Here is a 20,823-nt window from a genome sequence, read left to right as displayed (position 1 = left end):
ATGATAAAAACGTGTTTGTTGATTAAGCAAAGCTCAAATGTATACATATATCCACACATGTGTACATACCTACAGACATGACTACACCAGAAACTAAAATACAGTGTGAGTGATATTTTAAGTCTTGCTTGCAGGCAAAAGGAGAAATAATAGTTTACTAACTTGAAGAGAGTGAGAAAACAGGACAGACACCAGCTTTAGAACTGCTTACAGAAAGGCCTCTCAAGCCAGTCAGCAGTGATGCCAACAGGTACCAACACATCAGCAAAGTGCACCATTTTATGTGTGAAGGGCCTCTGACAGGCCCACATCAAAGTATGGCTTTGCCTTTAAAAAGCCAAAATAATATGCAGAACATCCACCTGATGTCTGCAAGACACACAGTCTCTTCGAGAAGCAAATTAGGTGCTCGGATTTTTCCCCCATCCTTGCACAGGCAGCCCAAAGGAAGAATACTTGCAAAGGGATGGATACACTTTTCATATAAAATGAGTTCAGACTCTTCAGAAGTTTACAAAGATCACGCTGCACCTTCCAAAATGTTGCACTCACCTCTGCTCAATGCCAAGATGTGCATTGATGCTGGCATACCGAGCTGTGCCAGTGAGATTTTTGTCTTCTCTGTATGGTATGTGTTGCCTTGTCCTGTTGTCCCGGTACTTTTTGGCCAAACCAAAGTCAATAAGGAATAACTTCAAGAAAAATGAAAATAGGTTAGATTCCTATACAATTCCCAAAATTCCCAACTTCTTTCACTAGGCATTAGCTATGTTTTAAGACACCCAGACAATGTAACAGCCTACAATTAAAAGAAGCAAAGTAACAGTGCGGAGGCGCAACCAGCTTTAACTAGTCAGTTAAAAACTTAATGGTGAATTAGTTCAAGCCTTTCCTCAATCCCCTGGAATAAGATTAGATGGTGCTACTCAGCATCTGTAGCTCAGTTCTATGCTATTTTCTATCACTATTGTAGACTGATGACTGCAGTGCACAGCTGAGGGAGGAAGATGTGTGAAAGCACATCCCAAACCCCACTGGCACCGGAGCAGGTCACACACACGGAGTTAATGGCAGCTTAATACACACGAGGCACATCCTGCAACCTCCTGTCTCAAAGAACAGTGGCCATTCTGCAGAGCACAAGGCCAAAACCTTCCCCAGTAAACAAGACAGCTTGATCCTGGCTCATTTTAAGGCTCCCAGAACACTGTCACAGCAGCAGGACAAACTCGCTGGTTTTAACACAGCCAGGAAGCTGAAGCCAAGGAACGGGATCCAATTTGGGTTTCTAATAACCAAGCTTGCCCAATGATTTGGTATTTAGCAACCTGAGTGTGTGGTAATTAGTGTGTGGTAATCACTGTGCTGCCAGCCAGCCCACCTACAAAGGGTTATCCAGGCTGTACCTTCTTGGACAAGATTTCAGGACTAGGCAAAAAAAGCCAAGGCAGAAAGAAGTACATAAGGAACCTTTCAAATTCTAGCATTCAGACTTCAAGCTAGAAATCCTGATTCCAACACCGGATTAATGCTACAGGACCAAGGACTGCAATCTCTACAGACTGATCAGTGCTGCAAAAGTAACTTGGGTGGGGGAAGAACGTGATGGAAAGAAGACATTTAAAGTTCGATCAAGTCTCAGTAAAAACCAACTCAGTATCACCTTAAAGCTGATTCCAGAACTGAAGATACATTTTTAAAAGCAAACTGGAGACTGAAATGCATCCAAGGCTGAAATGATGGGGTCATTGGCACACTGAAAGTGCTGTGAATGAGGAAGTTCAACTCAATGTGAAGTATCCAAGATACTGAAAGTTTCTGAAGTGCACAGTAGCTATGGTTTAGAGTTCTGGTTCAAGAAGATTTATCAACTACAGTAGCCTAGACAGGAAAAAGCAAAGCTAGAAACCTCTTAAATTCCTGGTGTCAGAGCAGAAAACCTGGGGTTGAAGTCTTGCCATGATTTATATGCAAACACAAGGCACTGCAGTTCTACATTTGTTGCTCCAGTGAAAGTCATCCTGAAAGCCCAGAATGCTTGGAGCAAGGGGACATAAATCCAACTACAGTGCTCAGACAGCTCAGCAAGGTGTGGGTCTGGGCTGCGCTGCACCCACGACAGGCAGCTACTCAGTGAGCATGGCTATGTTCCCTAGCTACCAGGAAATCATCTGGTATGCCAGAAATATTTGATATTGAACCCCAAAGCAGACAGTAGAAAGCTTTACACAATTCCTATGCTGCAACTTTCCTAGAAACAAAGCATAAACTCAAATGCAATCTCTCATTTTCTGATTTGGTCCACAACACAGACCTGTAACTGGATGTTATTTTCCAGCACCAGCTTCCCTGGGGAAGTTTACTCTGTTCCCTAGCTTAGGATCAGTCTGTATTTCCCTGTGGATGGGTGGAAGGCAAAGGAGTGAGTCCCTCCTGGAAAGAATTAAGCTGGGAGACACAGCCCAACTTGGATGAGCACAGAATGTCCCAATGCCAGCCCTCAGGAACACATTCCCAGATCACCTCACACCACCTTCATTCTGTTTGTTGCACTATCAGCAGGAAACTGGAGAAGTAGGGCACGATTTTTGCCAAGAGCAACTAGAGAAGTAGATCAAAGTCTGTGCCTCTGATAAGAAAGTTTCAGAAGCAGACAACAGAAGCCTGTCAGCTTGTGTACAGCAGGAATCCGCCTGGGATTTAATCCATGGAGACTACTGTGGAAAGCTGTGGACCAATGGCCAAGCTCCTGAGCAGTGATTCATATTCAGCAATTTCCAGCTGTCCTGATACCAACTGGCAACTGTCTTCCTTCCTCTGCAATTCATCTTCTCTTCAAGAGTCAGAAATACATTATACACTACAAGATAAGCTCCTGCTTCTCCAAGACACAGCTTGTTGGAGTAATTTCAGTTTTTAAGCACAATGGATGAAAATATTAAGTCTTCATTACACATTTGGGGTGATTTTGAACAAAAACTGCACAGGGAGGAGTCTGGCTGAAGTGATAACAGAACTTCTCCACATGCATCCATAGAAACTTCAGGAACCCTTCAGGAAGGCAAGCAGGAGCCATGCTATTTCATGTCTATCCTTCACCACATCTTTAGGAGATTGCCTTTTGAGTTGGAACGACTGAAAATAAAGCCTGCACCTGAAATCAAGCACGTACATTTAGCCCTATCAAAGTTTAGAAATAATTCCACAATTTAAACAAGCGCCACAGGGAAACATCTTAGTAATGTTACATGTTTGCCAAGTATGTCTGAATAATGCCAACATAAGAGGTGCTTTTGCAAGGTCTACATTCTCCAGAAAAACGAAATAAAAAACAAAAAATAAACCAAACCAAACAAAAAAAAAAAAAAAACCAAAACAAAAATAAAGCACATGAATTTGGGGTTGAGGTTGGAATAGGAGACAGTTCAGACCTGGTTTAATCCTGAGAAAGATGGGTCCTGAGAAGTACTAACAGTCATGCTTCTTTTCCTCTTCCCCACTGGAGATTCTAAACACTGAACAAACAATAGAGGGTGGCAGTGCATCAAACAGTCTTGCTTACATTGCAACATTGGCCGGCGCAGACAGGCAACACCGAGGCGTTCGAGAAAGAACAGGGTAGCCAAATGCCATCCTTCTTCCACCAAGCACTGTACTTTTCAAAAAAACTGTATGTTTCCATCTTTTTGGAGTATTATTTTTATTATTTATAGTAGTATATCTTTTTTTTTTTTTTTTTTTTCCAAGGAGAAAATTTGACAGATGGGACAAGGTAAATTTCAACTGTGAGCCGCTCCAAAATGGCACTGCCTTAACCAGGGATAGCAATGGTGACATTTGGCTCTATTAAAAAAGGACATTCAAGTTTTTTGCTTACAAAAGCAGCCTTTGGTTCCACAAACTGCCCTTCCCCCAAAAGACATTTAGAAAAAGTAAATCTTCAGTAAGGAAGAGGTAGAAGGCATTTAGTCACCTTAAAGTTTACTTTCATAAGCATGCAGGGCTTATTTCTAGCACAGCTGGAAATTCATCTTTTAAGGTGGGAGCAAAATTTCTCCCAATCACCAAATTAAAATTTGGAAAAAAAATCAATTTAATTTTGTTTTAAATATAACTGACAGGAAGCTACTGGAACAAGATTACCATGCTGTTCTAGTCTTTGTGGCTGATTTTCTTGAACTGTGTAGAGTCATCTCTAAAAACCTCAAAACTACACTTGGTTACAAAAAGAAACATTAAATACTGTATGGTGGCAAGTGTTTCCTAGACAAAGCACTTGATTCCAAACTAAAGGAACCCGTTCCACATTTTGCTCATGCAGAATTATGAATTTGCACTCGGGTCAGGAACTACTTCCCTAATTTCTAACTCCCTGAAACATAAGTGAAGCCCATGCCCACAGACAGTGTTTTACCACCACATCATTGCATGGCTCCCTAACCAATGGGGAAAAAATCTAATGGTTTGTAGGCAATTTTGTCTTTCATTTCAGCTGATGCAAATCTAATGTGTTCCTCCTCTAAAGTAAGCACAGCAGCAATTTCTAGGCCATTAATCCACACCAAGATGAACTGGAGTGCAGCAATGCCAACCTAGCATGACTGTGCAAAAGTATAGAAAAATGGCCCAAAAAGAACAATTGGAAATCAGAAACTAAAACTAGGAAAAAACCAAAATAAAAGTTTTCAAGTTCTACTTTGAGTCATGCCAGAAAATTAAGGAGCCTAAACTGCTCAACACAGCAGAGAAAAATAGAGCTGTACAGAGTGAAAGTATGAAACTTGGGAACAAACAAAGTTTAACAGCAACAGGATTACATAAAGATTGTCTTTCAGCTGGAATTACAAGCTTTTCCAACAATGGTTGTCTCTAAACACTCAGTGCATTGCACCTCTTCAGACAAGAGCTCTTATCTCACATTATCCAAGCTTCCCCCTTCTAACGCTCATGGCCCTGAAGTTGGCATTCATACAGGCAAACAAAGGTAAACATTTTGATTACTGGTAGTGCCTAACCAGATGAGACATCCTGGGATGGCATATAGAGAAGATAAGTGGGAATCTTGCTTCCAATAAACAGCTTGATCACGTACATTTGTCCTGAAGTTAATTTCTAATCAGTAGCATGCTTAATGCATTGCCAATGCTGCCTGTCTGCCCGAGCTCGACATACAAATTGCAGGATTAAGCATATTTCACTCAAGAAAACTAAAAATAAAACGAAAAAGTTGCCTTCTAGGCAGGAAACATGCACTTCTGACTATGTTTACCCACCCCAAAAGGTGTAACAACCTCAGCCCACCCCCCGCCCACCCCCAGCTTTTGCCCCCCCCACAAAGTAAACTGAGACAAAATTTTTGTTGTACAACAGGTATTCTACAGCTTAACAGTTTTCCATCAACATCATTGCACCATTTCTTTTATTTGTAAAGGCATCTGCATGTTGGCTCTTGGGCTTATCCACAATTCTGATGGTTGAGGAGACTTTACCAGTCTGTCACTGCAACATTTAATGCCCTGCTGACTGGTAGGTCAGGAGCTCCCACGCTGGCACAAATTGTTTTCATCCTAGGAAGTCAGCCCCAAAGCCAAAGATAAGATTTGACTTTAACATAGAGGAAAAAAAAAATGCTGTGACAACAGACATCTTGAGAGAAGTAGTCAAGTATTCTCTAGGGTTAGTTTATAACCTTGTTGCAAGTCTAGAAATCATCTTGCAATCAAGTGCATCTCCCAGGGTGGGTCAGAGACCCACAGCATTTACAAGTGGACACCAAGAAAACCAAGTTCTCATACCCAAAAACTGTAGTTTAGCATCCAAAATAGCAGTTTTAGCAATGCATTTTACAGAAGTTGTGCAGCTGGAATCAAATCACACAGGCATTCCCTCTGGAGCTTGGAAACAAAGAGCTTTGGACTAACCTTATTACAGTGACGCCCAATACCCATTAGGAAGTTATCTGGTTTAATGTCTCTGTGTATAAAATTCTTTGTGTGCACATATTCAATTCTACTGATCATCTGTAAAAAAAACCAGCAACATGTAAGATTTCAAAGAGAGCAAGACATGTCATTAAACCTTCAATGAAAGCATGGATTTTTAGTTACCTTCCTCTGCAGCTTCAGTTTATGTATTTGCTTCATGAAAACCTATTTTTGTAAATGCTGTCTGAATTATTTTTTTGCATGTTAAAATTCCATCATCTTGGTCAAAATCTGGCAGATTAAATACCTGAATATTTCCCAGATATTGAAGTTCGTGCTTCTAACTATAGCATCCTATTAAAAAGTAATTTCTTTTCATTACTTCAAAGGTTTTATAGCTACCACAAGCCAATTTTAAAGCTCACTCCCTCCCCCCTGTCCCAGTTGCTCATTCATCTGGTTACTCATTCATCAAACATCACTTTTGCAGGTAACAGTTTTCATGGAGCAAGTCACAACTTGATGGTGGCCCATCCTGTCATATCTAGGCTACCCTGATCCCAGAATATGTGGAGACATGGAGAAACTCTGGCACATCTGTGTCATCATATAGAGCCAACCCATTTCCTGTGGGTGAGATCACAGCCCATGGTTATGTGGCACAGCTCTGCAGCTCCTCAAACACTCCTCTTGCAGGCCTGAGTGGAGTTGTTACATCACAGCCCTGCCAGCTGTTTGCTGGACTGTGCCCTAAAAGCCACTTCTGAGCACTGATATCCCCCATTTCTGCCTGTTTCCCAGCTGACAACTAATTAGTGTTTATCATCCAAAGGAATACTGCACAAACCCCTCATGGATTCCCTGGAGATGCTGTCACACCCAGACTCTGGCTAAGTGAGCAGGCAAATGGCTCTCTAAAGCAAGCACATCACCCTCTTAGGGCAGCTGAGAGCAGGGACAGCTGACCTTGTCTCCAGACAAATGCCTTGAGCTTCCTTGGCCAAGAGCCTGGGATTCTACAAGCATCTGGCTAAGTGACAACTTGGTACTGACATCAATTACGTAATATTAGATGAAATTTCAACTACCATTGAAAAATTCAACTTGAAAATCCCTCACTGCTTTTCAAGGAGCTGAAGGCAGCACAATCAAGCTATTTATTAAGCAGCAAGAAATAAATATGGCTGCTTGTTTCAAATGCTGTATTCTCATGACCAAGTTGGAAAAATATCAACTGCTATAAAAAAAGACTTAAGAGAGTTTTAGAGGCCTTAATTATGTTGGAGGTAGAGTGGCATCTCCACTAACAGCTTTAAGGACTGTCTGTGAGGACCAAACAAGCAAGACAGTTATTTATTATTAGCTCACTGTCTGGTCCTAGAGGCTACAGGAGGGTGTGAGAGCACAGGGACAGGCAGTAAGAACAGGGACAGACTTGCACGTTGTCACCACAGGTCCTATTGAATCAGATCACCCACAGGTGGAGACTTTCAGCCCCCCTACCACAACCCCCATGGTGATACTGGCAGGGAATCCACCCAGAACAGTCCTAATATTTGAATGAAGTTGGCCTTAAAGCAGCAGCACAAAGAAGCTGCAGCTGCAGTGCCCTCCCACTCCGTGCATTTTGTAGGGCAGAGCACACAGAAACCACCATTACTCTGTCCTTATTTAGGTCAAGTGTTCACTTAGATGTATAAAACACTGCATCAATAATTTAACCCAGTCTGCAGAGAATCCCTCAGGGCTCTGAAGCTGCTCCCACCAAGGTGTGCACATACCTGGTCTGCTAGCATAAGTACTGTTTTCATCGTAAACCTGCGAGAACAGAAGTTGAAGAGGTCTTCCAGGCTGGGCCCGAGAAGATCCATGACTAGAACATTGTAGTCCTTTTCTTGACCATACCACCTGCAACAAAGGAAATGATCCAGCATTAGCAGGAATCCTAATGCAGCCCAGGATACCACCAGCACTCTCAGCTCCAAGGGCTCGTTGCTGACTAATGTTCCATCTCGAAAGCTAACGAGAAATTAATGCTGGTAGTGTCTTATTTTTCCTGGGAACAAAAGTCTGAGCACAAACCAGAACACACAAGTTGGCAATTTTCCCTGAAGAGAAAACACTACTACACTTCAACGACCGAAATACCAAACCCCAGAATGAAAATGCAACCAAAGCAGCAGTGTCCTTATACTGAGGGGTGTGTACAACACCTGGACTGAAATTCCTCTGTGGGACACCTTACACTCGCTGTTCCTGCATCATTTCCCTTCACAAAGCCATCCTGACGTGCTTTAGGCTTTGTTTTCAGGTTTGACTCCTCTGCATCAGACCAAAGCATCTCTCTCATAGACGTCTTAATTTATTTCCCAATTTAAAAATGCCAATCAAGTTCTATTGTCCCATTAAGTCGAAATAAAAGACTTTTTATCAGGTTTTCAACATCACAGAGAGCACTCAAGTGTCAGAAGAGCAAAAGTAGAAATAAAACAAAATATTAATTGCAGCTATACTGTGATAGTCACCCTTAAGTGCCTAGGACATAAATTTTGGGCAAAAATAAAGGCGAACAATGCTGTGAGGACAAGCAGAAGTCCTTCCATGGATATTTTCCTTTCCAATCCATGTTTAACATTTTCATCATAGCCCTGCTCTATTGTATCTGTAACTGGGGGTGGTCTCTCCCCATCTAAGCTGCCTGAGCAGACCTGGAGTCACACCCTGGACTCCTGCACATCTCAGCTGTGAATCTCCACAGCTGAAAGACAGGGCTGGAATATTCTCCTCTCCAGTCCTTCTGCACATCCCAGATAACTCCGGTTAAGTGTCAGCTGGGTGTGAAAAACTGCATTTGAAGCTGACATGACACCTGGCTGATCAGAAGGCTGCAATTTTCCCTTTTCTGAGCTCCTGATCCTTATGTCAAGGACCTACTGCCAGTAGTCCATGGAGAATTGCCCTCAATTTCCCAACAACAGTGGCACAGACAAGATACCCCAAGGATGTACCTCATAATAAGAGCATGCAGATAAAAGAAGAACTCAAGATTCAGCTAAAGTAGCAGCTGGAGCTTAAATATCTGTACAGACACTGTATTTCCACTTTAGGCAATGACTCCAGTACACCAATGCATGGTTGTCTGGAAAATAGTTACCACTGATAAAGTCAACAAATTCCTTGGTACTCACAGGATTCCAAGCTTAGCTGGGGTAGTAAAATAAAATGTTTACAAAGGCAGGGAGAAAAGATTCTATATTTGGATTTGTTTCAGGAACTACTGGCCTGTACCTTCCCACTGTCTGGATTCTAGTAGATACTATGCCCTTTATCCTGCATTGTTATAAATCTGATAAAAGTTATATACGAGCTGTGGCTCACACTCCTTGTTTTACAGATCAGTCTAGGCCCTTTTTTCATTCCCTGCATCAAAATGGGATGCAGAAAATATGTATTTTGAAAGCAGTCATTCAAATGAAATGTTAACACAACAGCTCTATAAACAACTCCAGAGGTCACAGGTGAAAATGGAACATTACTGTCACCTAAAGTAATGAAAATTGGAGCAAATGACCTGCCTAGGCATTCTGTCCTATGAAACTTAGGTTTCTTGGGGAAAAAAACTAGAGAGTAATGGGCTGAAATGAAGAATCCTAAGGAGTAAATGAAGATCTAGATAAAGTAGTATTTTCTTCAAGGGATGCAATTCTAATTGAGATGCTGAGCGTAATTGTTCAGCACAGCAATGGGTCAGTGCCCAGGAGATGCAGTGTGAGGGAAAAGGATCAAAGATCAGCCTTCACTGGAGCTAAGAAAATTTAGTCACAGCCTCACAGACAAGGTGAAGCTGATGCAAAGGAAGGCCACCCTGGAAGGTACATTTTAAAAACCTTTTTGTTCCTCCACAGGGATCTGTCTGCTGAGTAAGTGCAGTAATTCAAGATGATTGCACAACCTCTGTTTGGCCTATTTCTGTGTATGAACAAGAAAATTCTCATCTCCTGACCATTCTGCGCTGGTGAAAAGCACATCCAATTCTCCAAGACAAAGAAATAAGGCAGAACCTCTTAATATTTCATTTTCATGTTTACCTGCCTGTAATTCCTCACTGCAGACTGTGACACCTATTCATTTCACTACTGGCAACTGGAATTTCTTCCAAGGTATCAGAGTGACTTGTGTTTTATTTACTTTGCTAACACTCCAAGTAAGTTTTCATTTCCCTTGGAACATTTCCAGGGAACGTGGGATTAAGAGGTAAAGCTACATCATGTCCATTCAAGGTGTAGGAGCTGCTACTACTGGCAGCTCTGAATTAAAGAACTAATTAGAAGTCTTGTCTTTTCTTAGGAAAACTTGGATATTAGGATATATGAAAGCTGGTGTCCCAAAAAGAGATCGTCACCAATTTTAATACTGCATCCACAGGGAAACTTGGCATTATCTACTCATATGAGGAAATGATCCATACAAAGCCCAGGGCAACTATTAGGAGGTACTGGCACCTCAGAATACAAGTGTGCCCACATCTCTGATAGAGATCCATGGACTTCTGTCAGCACACTTGGAAGTTCTTTCCCTCATAATAAAGTTGAGGAAGGAACACATTTTAAGTAGGGAGAGTTTTGGAGGGGAGTGAAAAGCGGGAGCAAGAGATTTAACTGCTTGAGAGCTCACTTTGGGTGGGTAATTACTCGGATTTAGTTATATACAATGTATTATCTCAAGAAGATAAGGTAATTTACTAGAAAAAGTTCCCTAGTCTAATTGATTCCTACCATGCTTTACATCCTTAGACAAAACATTAACAGGACACAATCATGAGGAATAAATAGTTCCGTTTACCCTTGAACAGGCAGTGTCACACAAACATCTGATACAGATGTCACAAACCTACTTGAGCTTCAAGGTGTGCCCAAGCTCCCAGCAGGAAAATCATTCTCCCTTCCCTCGTCTGTTTAAAGCTACATATCAAACTATTCCAGTCAGTCAGAATACAGTAAACCTCTTTTATGAAGCTTTCTATCAGAGCATGGTTAAAGGCTGAGCACAGTGACCCTAATTTGACTTGAGTGACTTGTCTATGTGACAGACCAAGACTGGCCACGTCACCAAGTTTCCAAATCATGTGGTTTGAGAGCCTCATCTATTACCCCAGCAAAAACACAGGGCTGAAATTTTCTAACATCTTGGATTTCAGCACCTGAGCTCTGTGGGAACATCTAAGTCACACCACAGTGGTTTGAAAGTGTTTAGTTTCCAAATAATACACAATAAAGCAGGTATGATGTCAGGTCACGTGACAAGTGGATGTTTACTTCAACTGCCATGGGGTGTTTTTTTTAAATTCTCTTGACTGCCTTGAGACAAGGAAGTGAAGTGTTGATGCATATCTAGGACTTGGTGGCAAATACTGTAGTCAGCTCTACCCAAACTCAAAGTCCTTTTGCCTTTTCAGAGCTGCATCTTTCAAAAAATCAATAATGTCTATTTCAGCAACTGTATATTTTGTAAATACAGTCAAGGACAAAAGAAATGTTTGAGGAGGTGTTTGTTTATTGCTTGGTTCGTTGTGTTCGGATTTTTTATTTGCTTTATCTAAGAAAACATTTCATTTGGTTATTATAGCATTTTTTTCACATCTTCCTTTGAAAGGGTCAAACAGAACTAGGCCAACTAGCAGAGAAAGGGGGGGAAGGGCTAACAGAATGCATACACTGGCCATGAAATTCCAGCCCAGTTTCACACTCGTGTGCCATTCACACAATTCCAGTCAATAACCACCAGTTTCGTTCACTACACTGGCAATGATAATAATGACAAGGTAACAAACCCAGCACAAGTACAAAAAATGGGTGAGAAATCAATAAAAGGATTCAGAAGATTCACTTGAAAAAAACCCAACCATATTTAGATCAAAATTAAGGAAATGACTGAATTAGTAAATGACAGCTATTACTCAATGGTGAAGAAACCCCAAATCCCAAAATTCTGAAGCCATGGAGGCAATAAGGGTACCTCACTTTGCTTACAGCTTAGATAAAAAACCAGAACATGAGCTCAGTGCCACAAAAAACTCTGCCCACCATCAGACAAACCATGACAAGACCATTTTGTTCCCACTTAATAAAAGCTCTCCTCAATCAACACCTGCTTTGCCAGGTAACCCATCCTCCACTAAAGGCTTCTGTCAGCTCCATCACTGACTGCTCCCACAGGGGCTCTGGCAACCTGGAATTACAAACACAACTACAGGAGGCTGTGCTTTTGTGAGACAAAAAATATCTCCTGGTGCCTCACTGCAGGGAAGGACAATGCTTCCAACACTGGAATATTTAAACTCAAATCTTTACACTTCCAGAAATGTTTATACTCCCATTACAAAAAGGGAGATTTTGACTTCTTTGACATTACATAAATTTCTGCCATTTCCATAAATTATGGTGTGTGACCCTATGATTACTCCATGAAATCCTATGTAATTAAGTTTCCCAGCACTTGGGTTTTCAAGCAACAAGTGAAAGAGTTCTCGTGACAGAAATGGAGATTGTCAAAAGAACTAAGGGGGATAAAAAAGCTGTTAGAACAAAAATGTAAGGTGAAAAAGCAAGCTGGAAAGAACTTGCTAATAGAATTACCTGAGATCACCTAATTAGTAAGTTTGACAAGTCAGCAGGCACATGAGGGTGAATATGCGAGTCTGGAAGGCCTAGTGGACACAAAGGACTCAGACATCCTACAGAAATCCACATGGCACTGATCTGGTGAACACTCTGGAACTGTAATCCACTCCTGCCAGCCCTAAGCCATTTACACAAAACTCTCTGAACTGGGCATTAGTCAGATAACGTGACTAAAGAGAAAACACTGACCTCCCTGTAATTACACAGCTCTGATATCCCTGAAAAATACCAAGGAATCCTACCCAGGAAAAGCACAGCACAGGAACTGAGAAATAACTGGCATCACTGTGCAAGCCCTGTCACCAACTCAGGAAAGGAAATCCACATCCCAACAAGGGCAGAAAAGAGACTCCAAGGAAGGTGGGAAGATTGTAACCTCTGCAATCGTGCACCCAAACAGCTCAGCAAGGCAGTTATGGAGTTATGCAATTATTCTTTATAGCTAGAGGAGGATGGGAAGAGGGAAAAGGTTATTAACAGAAATCAGGGGGAAAATACCTGGCAGTTGAGTGCCTGTGGGTACAAGCATTATCTTTAGGCACAGAGGCTCTCTCTGTCCAACAACACAATCATGAGCACTGCTCGGCTGGCCTAGAAAGTTGTGATGTTGCACCTGACTGATTGAGCCCCTTCTGCTCCCATGTTCTCCCATGTTCTCAGCACAGACATCTCTTGACAAATAATGACAGTGCAGACAAATTGGAAAGTGAATTATGCCTGTAAAAATACACCGAGTCTTACAGACACTGAAGCAACACATGAAAGAAAGGTAATCCATCAAAGCTTCATTTCTAAATTGACACGTATTTTGTATTTCTGCTTTATCTCCCCTGAAACTGGAAAAGCACTTAACTGTTAGCCAGCCAGGAGTAATATAAATGAACTTCACATAATATGGCATGACTGAAATCCTGAAGTGGAATATTTAGCAGATGTCACCTAACGTTAGTTGCCATGGAGAGCATGAATTAGGCCACCCAAGTACTAAATAAAGAAACAGCCATGAACACCCTACGCTATGGAGTTGGCTCCACTCTATAAATAAAATTCTGTATCACTTTTTGTACAGTTCTGAGAGCAATACATGAAGTATGCCAGCACCACTCATCCCCTCAGCAAGGAGGTGGTTTCATCTGCCCAGTGTTATGTTGCAAACATGCAGCTGAGTCCCTGTTTTGCTGAGCTGTTTAATAAACTACATTAACACCTGGGAGGAAGTCAGGAGTTGAGTTTCCCCTGCAAAAGGCAGGAGCTGCAGTTCAGTGAGAAGGTGAACCATTAATCCGCAGTGGGGACAGCAAACAGCACCGAGGAAAAGAGTATTTTAACATTTTTTTTATTCATTTTAATATCTCTACTGAGCATTTGCTTCAAACAGGAGTAACACTGACCTCAAACTCCAAAAACTGAGTTAAGGCAGGGAGAAAAAAATTCAAACTGTGGTCTCTTCTTGGATGCTTTGACAGAGTCCACAAAGACCAATTAAGACAAGAGTTTAGACTGGTGGAAAACAGGAAATAAATTTCATTTAAATATATTTATTTTCTTAATGGAGGAACCATAGGTATTCATTTAAAAGGTTACCTTCCATTTTATTTAGAGCCACGAGAAGAGGCTTCTGGTTACCCATCAGATGGTTGTATCCTTCAATATGCAGCATTAAGTAATAATACAGAGTTAATTAATAGTAGGCTTTATTGATAGAGACTTTTTTTGGGGGGGGTGGGGTTTCTTGTGGGTTTAGTGGGTATTTTTCTGTTTTTCTCATGGTGGTTTGGGTTTTTCTGGTGGTTGGTTGGGGGGTTTTATGCTGCAGGAAGTTACTGAGAAAACAGTTTAAAATGAAAGTGTTTGAGAGGTGTGTTTACAGATTTTTAAGCACTGCTAAACAAAAAAAAAAAATCAACGTTTCAAGTGCTTAAGGCAAATTTGGTTGTGGTAACTCTTAGATTACCAACCTTGCCCACATATTTCCATTACAGATAGTATTTAATGAAGATGTATAAGGGCAGATTCTGTTGTTCATAATTATTCAGCAACATGGCAGTAATCAACCAGAAGCACAAATATTGTAGATAATTTTTTTTCCAGAAAACTCAACTCAGTGAGAATTTCTCTCTGAATTTCTCAACATCAAAATACTTGCAAGTACTGCCTTGGAAAATTCAGAAATGTAGAGATTAACTTATTCAGTTTGCAAGAGAACTTTAAAAAACCAAAACAAAAACACAAAAAAAACCCCACTAAGTCAGTAGCTTTTTACTTTTAAACTTACAAACAGCTGATCTTCATCAGGGATACAACCAAGAGTTGATGAACACCATAAATGGCAAAAGAATCAAGAGAGGCTGTCCCAGGTAATTTGAATAATTGCTTTTGTGAATAAAGCTTTAACAGTTACACTGTGGACAAACACACAAAAAAAATCAACCACGCTCTGCTGCATTCCTCCAAGGCAGAAGCAGGAATTGGGGAATAGAGGTGGATAGTCCCAACTAATAGGATCAGTGCCCAGTTAACAAGATTACAGCTCAAAATGCTTTGTCACTGAAAAAGAGAGGAAAAAAAGCAAAGGGCAGCTGATGAGTGAGAACAATGAGAATAAGCCCAGCAGAATGCTGGGGCCTGGCCATTGTGTCCTAAAGGCACAGCAGACTGTCACAATGTTAAGCTTGGTTCAAGAGCCTTTTGGGGAAAATTAAGGCAATAATTAAGCAAAATTTGGACATCAAGAACAAAATACAGCTTAAAAAAAAATTCTAGAGTATTAATGAAAGTTTTGTGAAACTTTAAGGTTAAGTTCAGAAACTTTGCTGCTCTTCCAGGAAACAATAAATAGCAAAGTTAAAGATATAAAAGGGTATTGAATATGCAGAGAATAAAATTTCCCATTCATTCATTCCAATCTCATTTCTTGCTATTTTCTGTGCAAATAACATGTTCTATTACAGTGGAATTAAGCACCTAAGCCCCTTGTTAACCCTCCATGACAGGTGAAGGTTCACTGTTGACCCCACAGAAACATTAAACTTTTAACTCAAAAACTCAGATATTTGCTCATTAGTTTCTTGCAATGAGCCAGAAATTCCATCAAATCAACATTAAAGGCTGTAAAAAAAGTGCTTGGTTCTAGATAACTTTAAGGACACTCTAAACATGTGTTCTTGTAATTCTAAGTTGGAAATCACATCTAGAGGGCAGAACTCAGCTTTAGGAACAGGAGCCCCAAATGAATGAGCAATCCCTACCTCATTTATTCTCTCAGCTCTGTGAGTCACAGAACCACAGCAGAGACCACTTGAGTGAGGCAAAGTCACATAATGCAACTTCCAGGAAGCTGATCTTGGCCACTGCACCACTTAAGGAGGTGAAAAATAGAGGAAAAGTCCCTCACTCTTAAATGAGAAACACAAATTTTCATGTTGATGTGTCCAGGATGTGCAGCACTGAGATAAAAGAGCTGCTGAGTTCACTTTAAAAAGCATGGCAATGGGGAAAGCTTGGCATGATTCCTTCATTTCCTATCAAATTCTTGTGCTGCTGTTGTTTAAAGGTGTCACATTACAGAAATTTTACCAAATGTACCGACTTTCCTTCAGCTTGATTCATCCTTGTGAATACACTGAGCCAGGAACAGCTTATTCCAATGTGACAGCGTATTATTATGAAACAATGGTGGCACATGGATTATCAATGACACATGCAAAGTGACCTAAGTATTGACTTGGATTCAGAGCATCATGGATTCTACTTCTACTAAACACAGAGCATTTTAATATTTGTCACAGGAACTGTGCTGCTCAGCTTCCTTTTAAAGAAGATAAACCTAAGAATGCCAGTTTAGATTTCCTCTATTATCACCAGATCCACACAGAAAGTCAACAACCAATTCCAGCAGCCCAGAGAAACCTCTCAAGCAGCATCTGGCACATAAAGACAGATTTACAACTAATGCTGCTTCTGAAAAGAAAAAGGGTATTTCCAAAAAAGACACTTTTCTAGAAAAATACTAGAAAGATTAATTAACACTGTGAGAACCTGAAAGGACTGACTGACATTATCCAAGAATCACACACCTTCAGCACAATGAGTGAATCAATTTGTTGAGTGTTGCCTCATTTATCCACTCTCAATTTCTTTGTAACCTTGAATTATTTTTAGGGGATACAAGAACATCAAATACAGAAGTTGTAGTTGAAGATAGAGCAAGTTTCTCAACGTGCAAGATTATGATCAGTATGTCCCAGGGCATTTTAACCAAATACAAGAAATTCAGCAGAATCTCAGTGGAAAAGCCAAAAATTTGCAACTTGGGCATCATTATAGCACCACTCACTCATTAACTTTTCAAAAAAGTAGTTCAAGAATGCCTGCTTTTCCAGTTCTGTGATGAAACACCTGATATCTGCTTGCTCTGGCTGTTTTCCCAGTTATCCCTGTTTTAGCATGCAACTGTACCATGACAGCTTTCCAAAATGCAATTCCTATTCTTTCAGTTGTGAAATAAAGGCAGCCACGTTTGAGAAAAGAAGGAAACTGTAATCTCAAAGAAAGACTGCATCTGTTTTCACATCAGCAACTCTGCTGAAGCTGCAAGTATTTAATTCAGGTATGTTGATTGTATCCCTGCAAGAGGCTGGAGTGAATGAGGACAGATGGCCAGGACAACACTGTCTCCTCCAGCTCATATTCAGGATCAGAGCCAGTTGTGTTTGGGGGAAAGGAGGAGGGAGTTATTAACCTCAGAAATGCAGATTTGTACTAGGCTTTGTTCAAATTAATACAGGATCTTGGCTATGTCATCGTGAGAACATTCAAACAGACCCTCAATGTCACTATTGATCCTGTACAAAGTCAGGAAGGGTTAAATTAAATGGAATCCACAGTTTGACACAGAACCTAAATTGAAATAGGTTGTGCAGCTCAAGGAACAAAAACCCTTTATGCCACTGTGCCAAGAGAAAAAACCACTAATTTTAAAAACAATTATTAACAAAGTTTCAAAAAAAGGAACAACTTATACAAAGTCTCACTGGAGAAAACTGAAGTTTCATGTAACTCTTTGATGCCCAGATTCAGGAGTTGGGCACTACCCCAGGGTAACATCTCCGTAATCCCATGAGGAATAACCCCTCCAGGAGTCCTGCACCAGCGATCTTCCTCCAGATCAGGAAATTCTGAAACCCTGCCGAAAGTTTCAGCTGGAATCCGAAGCAAGGAGCTGCATAATGAGGAACTGGGAGGGATTAATCCCGTACTGGTGACGCATCTGTTGCGGGCAGCAGAAAGGAGCTGCTGCCATTTCATTCCTGCTCCAGGTTCTCCGCAGTCTCAAGGCTGGCGGCTCATAACTATGAAAGGAAAAAGGCACAAGCCCGAGCACGTCCCTTGTCCCACCAGGAGAAGGGGGAGGGTTAATCACGTCCAGCCGCCATTTTCTGAGCGGAGCAGGAAGACATGTTGGAACAAAAAAAAAAAAAAAAAAAAAAAAAGAGAGAGAGAGAGGCAACAAAAGAAAGCAGCCATTTCCAGGGCCGGCTCCCAACTCTCTGCCTCTCGGAGAAACAGCCTCCTCACACTTTGTTCTAATGGCCACAAGAATTTCTCACTGAGTGTCTCTCTCTCCATAAAGACAGAAGCCCTGCGGGAGGAATCCAGCGAGTTGGAGAGCTTGGAAAGGAGCATTTCCCCCCTTCATCAGCCCCAATTCCGCATGGATACATTTCTTTTCATGGTGGTGGCCTGCCTCACACTACAAAGTATACAACAACTGCCAATATAGAGCAGTAAGCATGACAAAAAAAGTCACACCAACAGTACAGAAACGCCACTGGCACACACGGCTGATTCCTACCGTATATGTGGGATGCCAACTCCTCCCTGCAGGATCTTGTACAGTTTGCTTTCATAGAGCAGCTGGGGGTGCCGAGCCTTCTGAGACTCCAACTTCACAGCAACTTCCTGCAGTGAGAGGGAACAAGGAGTCAGGGCAGAGCGTCCACCGAGCACTGAGGTTTAAGGGGCACAGCACTTCCACAACCCCCACACACCCCTGATGCAAACGCTTTCAGGTATATATTTATTTATTTCCGAGCTCGACGTGCTGCATTTTGTGGCGTCTTCAAATAAAATCCACATCGCGGTGATTTGTACACAAATATCCATCCCGGGTTATGCATTTGAGCTAGAGATGTGGAGTCTTCAAAACCACTTAAGCGAGGAAGAACATACGTGGGTGTTTCTTCTTTACAGCTCAGAGCCGTGAGGGGGAGGAAGAAAAGGAAAAAAAAAAACAAAGGAAAAGCTGGAAAAACAGGGGGATCTTCTTTGTTTCTATTAGTGTTGAAGAAACGAGATACAAAGTGTTCCCCAGCTGAGGCAGAGGAGGAGATGAATGGCGGGCGAGGGACGACGACTTTGGCCGCTCACAAAACACAAATATGTTTAAATATGTTTTCCCACAATGGTTTTCGCCTCTTTTCTCCTCTCCCGAGTGCTCGGTGGGGGAGCCCACGACCGCAGGTCTCTGCTGTGGAAGGGGCAGCGAGGAAGAACCCTCGGTGGGGAGCGGGGGATGAAGACCCTCGGGGGAAAGGGGAGGGAACGAACCCCTCGGAGAGGGGAAAGAAGGGGGAAGGAAGACCCTCGGCAGGGGGGAAGGAAGACTCCCAGCCCGGGGACACAGAGGGCACAGCCGGCGGCAGGTGGGGCTCGGGGTGGCGATGGCTGGTGCCCGGCTCGCCCCGGGGAGCTGAGGGGGGAGTGCGAGTGGCCCTTACCTCCCCGTTGGTGATGTTGATCGCCAAATAGATGTCCCCGAAGGAGCCCGACCCGATCTTCCGCACCAGCTTGTATTTGCCTCCGACAATGAACTCGGCCTTGGAGCCGCTGCTGCTCGCCATGGCGAGGGGCGGCTCTCGGGCCCTCCCGGCCGGCTCGGCGGGACAACGAGGGCTCTACGGCCGCCCCCGAGGAGGGGAAAGGGGCTGGAGGGGGGAGAGCGGCGCAGCCAAGGACGGTCCCCGCGCTCAGCTCCAGCCGGGCCCCTCGGGCGGGCGCCCCCCCCTGCGCGGCTCTGCGCCGCTCCGCGGCTCTCGGCGCGCTCCAGAAACAGGAGAAGCGGCCCCCGAGGTGCTTGTGAGAGCAGGGAGGGGAAAGGGGGGGGACTCGCGGGGTCGCGGCGGCCGCCGGCCGCTCACTCGGCCGCCGCCGCCATCTTGTGCCTGAGCCGCCGCCGCCGACACAAAATGCCCCCGGCGCGCGGCCGCCGCTTCTTCACCGCGCGGGGCACGCTGGGAGCGGGGCGGGGTGGTGCCGCGCCAGCCACGCCCCCTCGCCGCGCTTCGCCAATCACCGCCCTCGCTCGGCGCCCCGCCCTCCAGCCCGGGGCGGTGATTGGGCGCTCGGCGGGACCGCGCACGCGTACGGAGCCATTCCGCCAGTCCGGGCGGAAGAGGGCGGGGAAAGCGGACGTGCCCTCACTCGCTCTTAAAGGGGCAGGCGGAGGGAGCGGGCGGGGGTCGGGTGAGGGGGGTTGTTTGCGGTGTCAGCGCTGCCCACCCAGCCCTGGGTCCTGAGGCACTGGGGGGTCCGCGACAGGGACTGGGGTCAGCCAGCGCCAAGACGCCACTCCTCACGTGGGGCTGTTCCCAGGCTCTTCTCGAAGCCCAGGCCCCAAGCTGTGTGTGTGCGTGAATGGGCTGGTTTGTGGACAAATAAGTACACAACAACTTCGTTCCATGGAGGTGTCCAAGGAACGACTGGACTTGGCACTCAGTGCGCTGGTGTGGGTCACAAGGTGGGGATCTGTCACCGGTTGGACTCGATGATCTGGGAGATCTTTCCCAACCTCAGTGATCCTGGCACGTTGTGATTCTTTCCATGAGGGTGGCAGAACAGCTGCCCAGGGGTGCTGTGGAGTCTCCCACTCTGGAGACATCCCAAACCCGCCTGGACGCGCTCCTCTGTCCCCTGTTCCAGGACTGGACCATACCCACAGGTCCCTTCCAACCCTAACAAATGTGTGACTCTCTCTCTGAAAGCCACAGCCTCTTTCCCCAGCCCGTATCCGTGGGGCGATCGTGGGGCTGAGCTGTCCGCGCTCCTGCACGCACACACCGTGCTCCATCACCCTTCCCTGCTCCGCAGTTCACCCTCAGCCCCTCACCCTGGGCCTGTTGCCGTGCACAGCAATGCAGGTCCTGCCTTATTGCTCCGGG

At 43.6% G+C, this 20,823-nt stretch overlaps 1 protein-coding gene across 4 annotated transcripts in view; it reads right to left on the bottom strand.

The window, feature by feature from the left end:
• CSNK1A1 (casein kinase 1 alpha 1) overlaps positions 1-19,892 on the bottom strand; it is a 32,504-nt gene extending 12,612 nt beyond the window's left edge. For 2 of the 4 annotated variants that reach the window (XM_069029143.1, XM_069029145.1), the window contains exons 1-6: positions 19,384-19,891; positions 18,459-18,565; positions 7,706-7,832; positions 5,922-6,020; positions 3,432-3,515; positions 553-692 (exon numbers count right to left, since the gene is read on the bottom strand). In XM_069029143.1, the coding sequence (XP_068885244.1) occupies positions 553-692; positions 3,432-3,515; positions 5,922-6,020; positions 7,706-7,832; positions 18,459-18,565; positions 19,384-19,506 (680 nt within the window). In that variant the 5' untranslated portion in view covers positions 19,507-19,891. Of the gene's footprint in view, positions 1-552; positions 693-3,431; positions 3,516-5,921; positions 6,021-7,705; positions 7,833-18,458; positions 18,566-19,383 lie in introns of all 4 variants that reach the window. The other 2 variants (XM_069029144.1, XM_069029146.1) reach the window with 2 other exon arrangements.
• Positions 19,893-20,823: the final 931 nt, after the last annotated feature.

Source organism: Aphelocoma coerulescens, chromosome 13 (genome assembly GCF_041296385.1).
Source record: "Aphelocoma coerulescens isolate FSJ_1873_10779 chromosome 13, UR_Acoe_1.0, whole genome shotgun sequence".
NCBI classification, from domain to species: Eukaryota; Metazoa; Chordata; class Aves; order Passeriformes; family Corvidae; genus Aphelocoma; species Aphelocoma coerulescens.
This window is presented reverse-complemented; position numbering and strand designations above follow the sequence as displayed.